Raw genomic sequence first — 6309 nt, 5'->3', positions numbered from 1 at the left:
AGGAATTTGGAGCCCGACCCCACAGTATGTAGATCATAGCCAACTTTTTCTTCTATCAGACGCCATGTCTCTGATTTGATATCAAGTTCCTTGACCCACTTTGAGTTAACTTTTGTGCATGGCGAGAGAAAGGGATTCAGTTTCATTTTGTTGCATATGGATTTCCAGTTTTCCCAACACCATTTGTTGAAGATGCTATCCTTCTTCCATTGCATGCTTTTAGCCCCTTTATCAAATATAAGATAGTTGTAGTTTTGTGGATTGGTTTCTGTGTCCTCTATTCTGTACCATTGGTCCACCTGCCTGTTTTGGTACCAGTACCATGCTGTTTTTGTTACTATTGCTCTGTAGTATAGTTTGAAGTCTGGTATAGCTATACCGCCTGATTCACATTTTCTGCTTAGAATTGTTTTTGCTATTCTGGGTCTTTTATTTTTCCATATGAATTTCATGATTGCTTTCTCTATTTCTACAAGAAATGCCGTTGGGATTTTGATTGGCATTGCATTAAACCTATAGAGAACTTTTGGTAATATCGCCATTTTGATGATGTTACTTCTACCTATCCATGAACAGGGTATATTTTTCCATCTTCTAAGATCTTCTTCTATTTCTCTCTTTAGGGTTCTGTAGTTTTCATTGTATAAGTCTTTCACCTCTTTTGTTAGGTTGATTCCCAAGTATTTTATTTTCTTTGAGGATATTGTGAATGGGGTGGTTGTCCTCATTTCCATTTCAGAGGATTTGTCGCTGATATACAGGAATGCCTTTGATTTATGCGTGTTGATTTTATAGCCTGCCACTTTGCTGAATGCATTTATTAGCTCTAATAGTTTCTTTGTAGACCCTTTTGGGTCTGCTAGGTATAGAATCATGTCATCTGCAACTAGTGATAATTTGAGTTCTTCTTTTCCTATTTTTATGCCTTGAATTTCTTTCGTCTAGAATCTTGTTTCTTTCTTTTTTTTTTTTTTTTTTTTTTTATAAGGGGGAGAAATGAATTACAGTAGAGGGGGTAGAGAGAGAAGAGGGGAGGGGAGGGGGGAGGGGGGATAGTAGAGGATAGGAAAGGCACAGAATACAACAGACTCCAGAATGGCAATATGTAAATCAATGGTTGTGCAACTGAAGTGATTCTGCAATCTGTATATGGGGTAAAAATGGGAGCTCATATCCCACTTGAATCAAAGTGTGAAATATGATATATCAAGAACTATGTAATGTTTTGAACAACCTACAATAAAAATTAATTAAAAAAAAAAAGAAAAGAAACAAGATTCTCAAATGCATGTGACATAGATAATAGATTGTTAAAAAAAGCATTTTTTTTCTGTGTGCATTCTATGTTACTATTAATATTCTGCTATAAAAATAAGAATTCAAATATTATTTTATTATTTTTAGATGGAAATACCAATATTCAGCATTGTAATCTGTTAAAAAGATATAGCATGCTATTAAAAAGGTATAGCAATGATTGGAACTAGCATATTCTGGTATTCAAAGCATGCATAAAATAGTTAAAAATGATTTGGGGGCACACTGGGAATTGAACACAAGGGCACTCCACCACTGACTGAGCCACATCCCCAAACATTGTTATTTTTTATGTAGAGATAAGATCTTGGTAAGTTGCTTAGCACCTCGCTTTTGCTGAGGCTGGCTTTCAACACACAATCCTCCTGCCTCAGGTTCCTGAGTCACTTGGATTGCAGGTATGATCCCTACACCTGGACAGCTTAACTTTTTTGTTTAATATGATCTACCTGTAATTCCAGTAACTCATCAGGCTCAGGCATGAGGATCACAAGTTGAAAGGCAGCCTCAACAAATTAGTGAGGCCCTAAGGAACTCAGGGAGATCTTGTCTCTATAAAGAAAATAATATTAAAAATGTTTGGGTTTGGGGCTGGGGATGTGGCTCAAGCGGTAGCGTGCTCGCCTGGCACGCGTGCGGCCCGGGTTCGATCCTCAGCACCACATACAAAGATGTTGTGTCAGCCAAGAACTGAAAAATAAAAATATTAAAAAAAAATGTTTGGGGATGTGGTCAATAAGCTATAGCTTTTTATAGCAGCTTATAGATTTTGCAAGAATATAGATAATTAAATTTCTTATCCTGTGTCATTCTCTGCTACTATGATTATTAAATTATATCTAGAATACAAAGATAGTCATAATTTTACTTTATGGAACTTTTAAGATTTTTTCAAACCTTATACATTGCCACAGTTTGAACATCAATTATTACAATGATACTTACATTCTATGAATATATATGGACACGTTGTATAAGTATTTAATTGGTTATTATTTGTAAAGGTATTAGGATCTCTCCATTTCAATTTGTTTTGAATAGGTTTCTTGAGGTATAACTCAAATAAACTGTATCTTTTATGACATACAAATTAACAAATATATAAAACATGTAAAAGTATAATTACAATAATTCTCCAAATATTTTTGGTGAACCTTTCCAGTGCATTCTTCCTGCTCTTCTTGGCCTCTTGAGCTGTCCCCAGGACAGGTCCCCATTCCAGTTATGCTAGGGTAGTGGGACAGGTTGCTGAGAAACTAAAGAAATTTTAAGACCTGTCTATTGAAATATGCTCATGGGGATGGCCAAGGGTGAAGGGCTGGATAAGCAGTGCTTCTATCTGTCAGGGCACTTCACCTGCAAGTCCACTGATAGGCACCTCGTGAGCAGAATTTACCCTCCACACTACAAAAAAAAAAAAAGAAGTCTTTTATAGGTCAGTGCATTAGTCAGTGTTCTCTAGAGAAACAGAATCAACAGGAAGTATAACTATAAAAGCGAGGCTTATTAGGTTGGCTCATGCAACCAGAAACTAAGTAGTCCACAATGGCTGCCTGCAGGCTGGAGAGCCAGAGGAACCAGTAGCTGTGCAGTCTAAGAAGCTGAAGCCCCAGAACAAGAGGGATCAATAGTGCTATTCTAATCTGAGACTGGAGGCTTCTGGAGAATTCATTTTGGAAGAGTGAAGAAGGGAGAGTTTCATATCCTCTGATGATAACAGGAGCATTAAGAACCTACTCAAGAAGAATTGAGCTTGTATCTGCTACTTGTACTGGGATCAGTTGGCCTGTTCCACTGGGACCAGTAATTCTGGTGATACGTACAAGAAAGTGGTTTCTGCAGGTGATGCCAGTTTTCTCTGCCTTCCAGTATGCATGGGAGCCAGCCAGTGTCTTTCAAGATGATATTGATCTGGATATTTCACAACAGGTTCATTTTCATCATTCCCTTGACTTGGGGATGTCTCTTTTTGGGGACATGGTGTTTTAATGTCTTCCTATTTTTTCAAGATGGTCATCCAAGAAAATACAGTGGTGTGCTTATTCTTTACAGTCTGATACTGCGTGAGAACATCAGATCTTATGGGTATGATTGGAATTAGAAGATCGCATTTCTTTCAGAGAGTGATAGTGTTAAAACCTATGATCCACTTGTCAGTTACTTACATAAAAATACATGCATATGAGAAGACATATGAGAACTTCATAAATTTCAGTGACTTAACAGAAAGTGAAAATATTTACTTATACTAAAATAAAAAATCCACTACTGAATAATTAAGCATTTGCCATCCTTACCCTACAGGGTTGTTAAGAACCTCATCATTTGTTTCTTGGTGCTGATTAGCACCAAAGGACTCAGTGTGGCATAGCCATTTTCCACCAGCATCTGGACACAATGACGAACTGGATCATTGTTCCATGACATTGCAGAAGAGGAGGAGACAGCAAAGTCCAAAAAGTACATGACCACAAAAAGACCCATGAGCAGCAGGATGGTCCTGGTGGCCCTCTGTTCTGGGGATGCTTTTGGAGACAGGCTGGTATTGTGAAGGTGCTGGCACTGCCTCTTATGCCTGCACAAGAGGGTCACCATGTACCCACTGGAGAGGGCCATGAGTCCTATAAGGAAGACATCCTGGAAGGTCACAAGGGAGAAATACATATACCTGAACAAGTAATTTGTAGACAAAAGAGAGCAAGACTTAGTAACAAACATGAGACTGTGTGTGGTGACATTGGGAGTGGCAACGATAGAGATCAAGAAGCGACCACTGCTGAGCATATTAAAGACCCACAAGAAGGAAAAGCAGCAGAGGCTCTGAGGTGAGGCGTTACACTTGAACTTTGTCAAGCAGCAGCTTCTGGGGCTGAGGGTGACAACCTGGAGGACACTCAGCAGGCAGGTGGTATAAAAGGACAGGCCCCTCATCAGCCTGTACAAGTAAATAACTGACTTACATATTATGTCATCCCTTAAACCCTGAGACCCCAAAGTGTCTGCAGTTATGAATCCCACAGTCAGCAGCATCACTAGGTGGACAAGAGCTAAGTGACCAATGGTCAGGTCAGTGGGCTTGGGCCTGTGCTGGAGAGAAAATGTGGGGATGTGGGAGAGAAGCAGAGCAGTGTTGGCTATGATCCCAACGCTGATTTCACAGAAAAACACGGTGCTCAGGTGAGGAAAGCTGGGAGCTTCACTGTTCCTATTCATCCTCATGAAGAAGCAGCAGTTGGTGAGAATCTGAGAGAAACATATTTACCATGAGTGTCACCATCCTCATCAATCCTTCCTACACTATGGTCATCAGCAAAATGTGTGGGTTCATCCTGAGGCAGTCTTTCTCCCTGCAGAACCCAAGTCAATCCCACATCCTCCTGAGGCTTCAGAACTCTCTCTCCCCTGCCCTCCAGGACAGACTCACAGCTGGATAGACACACACACTGCCGGACCCCACAGCATCTCCACACCACCATGTTAGACTTTTCAAATGTAAGCAGAATGTCTCTTCCTCTCTACAAACCTGATAAAGTCCTCAGTTCAAAGCAATAGCTCTAAATATGGGATTGAATTTGAGTGACAAAATTGTATCAGCGAGGGGGCTGGGGATGTGGCTCAAGCGGTAGCACGCTCGCCTGGCATGTGTGCGGCCCGGGTTCCATCCTCAGCACCACATGTTGTGTCTGCCAAACACTAAAAATAAATAAATAAATATTAAAATTCTATCTCTCTCTCTCTCTCTCTAAAAATAATTGTATCAGCGTGGAAATAAGATCCTCTTGGGCAATGGCTGCCAAGAGGGTAGCCATGCAAACACTTGTATTATGTGAGGGTCTTCTTTGTTCTGGTTAATGGCTAGAATATGATTTATTGGTAGAGCACAAATGTGTCTAAGGAGCGTCTGAAGTCACAAACTGTGACTTTACATAATCAATCTGATGCTATTAAATTCAGGACTTGAGGGGTCAACTAACACATCTGGACCCTTAATATTATTTGAAAATATGGGTGATCACAATAATTGCTTCTTGTAGCTATTGTCTGTGTGATTGTATCAAATATCAAGCAATGCCCAGGATACTAATACCAACCATTATTGTTATTATCAGATAGTCCTCCATATATGACTTGAGAGTTTTAAAATATTTCCAGCTCTTTTATAGCTTGAAAAATCAAAGAAAAATTAATATTAAAGTAGCATACTTTTAATAATCCCTAAATGTTGGACACATGCAAATTACAAAGTCATTTCTTGGAATTATCATAAGTAACTCTAAGTATTAAATATTTTAGAAACTCAAAACAGAAAACCCTAGTCTTATCAGAATGCAGTTATCAATTATTATCAGAAACACACTGTAGGCTTTTTTTTCAGCAGGTCAGAGGCATATGCAATCATAGTGGTAAACACAGACGTATTTTAATGGACTGGGATAATTCTTTTCTAAGGATTTAGTTAGTGGTTTCCCATGGGAGTCCAAGTTTTCAAGTCTTTCAAAAGCAAGAAACAATATCTCTGCAGAGTTATGAAAATTTAGTATAAAAGTTATACTAGTCATTTAGTGAGCTTTGTTCTACTGTGACTAAAAGACTTGCCAAGAACAATTTTAGAGAAGAAGATTATTTGGGGGTTCATGGGGTTTTGGGGGTTTTTAGAGTTCTCAGTTCACAGATGGGCAGCTCCATTCTTCAAAGCCTGAGATGAGACAGGAGATTATGGTGGAAGAGCGTAGCAGAGAGAAGTGGCTCACAAAATGATCAGGAAGCAAAGAGAGACTCCATTTGTCAGATACAAAATATACACCCCCAATCATGACCCACTTCCTCCAGCCACACCTCACCACCCTCAGTTTATACTCAACTAATCCCATAAAGGGATTGAAAGTGAATGCACTGATTGGATTTAGGCTCTCATAACCCAAATACTTTTTCTGTAAATCTTCTTGCCTTGCATCACACATGAGCTTTTGGAGGACACCTCAAATCCAAACT

General features: G+C 39.2%; 1 protein-coding gene across 1 annotated transcript; it reads right to left on the bottom strand.

The window, feature by feature from the left end:
• Positions 1 to 3615: 3615 nt before the first annotated feature.
• LOC143404110 (vomeronasal type-1 receptor 90-like) lies at positions 3616 to 4530 on the bottom strand. The gene has a single exon (XM_076862437.2). It carries the CDS (start codon positions 4528 to 4530, stop codon positions 3616 to 3618), a length of 915 nt encoding a protein of 304 aa, XP_076718552.2.
• Between the last annotated feature and the right edge of the window lie 1779 nt (positions 4531 to 6309).

This window comes from Callospermophilus lateralis, chromosome 7 (genome assembly GCF_048772815.1).
Source record: "Callospermophilus lateralis isolate mCalLat2 chromosome 7, mCalLat2.hap1, whole genome shotgun sequence".
NCBI lineage: Eukaryota > Metazoa > Chordata > Mammalia > Rodentia > Sciuridae > Callospermophilus > Callospermophilus lateralis.
The sequence above is the reverse complement of the archived record's forward strand: the minus strand, read 5'-3'. Positions and strand labels throughout refer to the sequence as shown.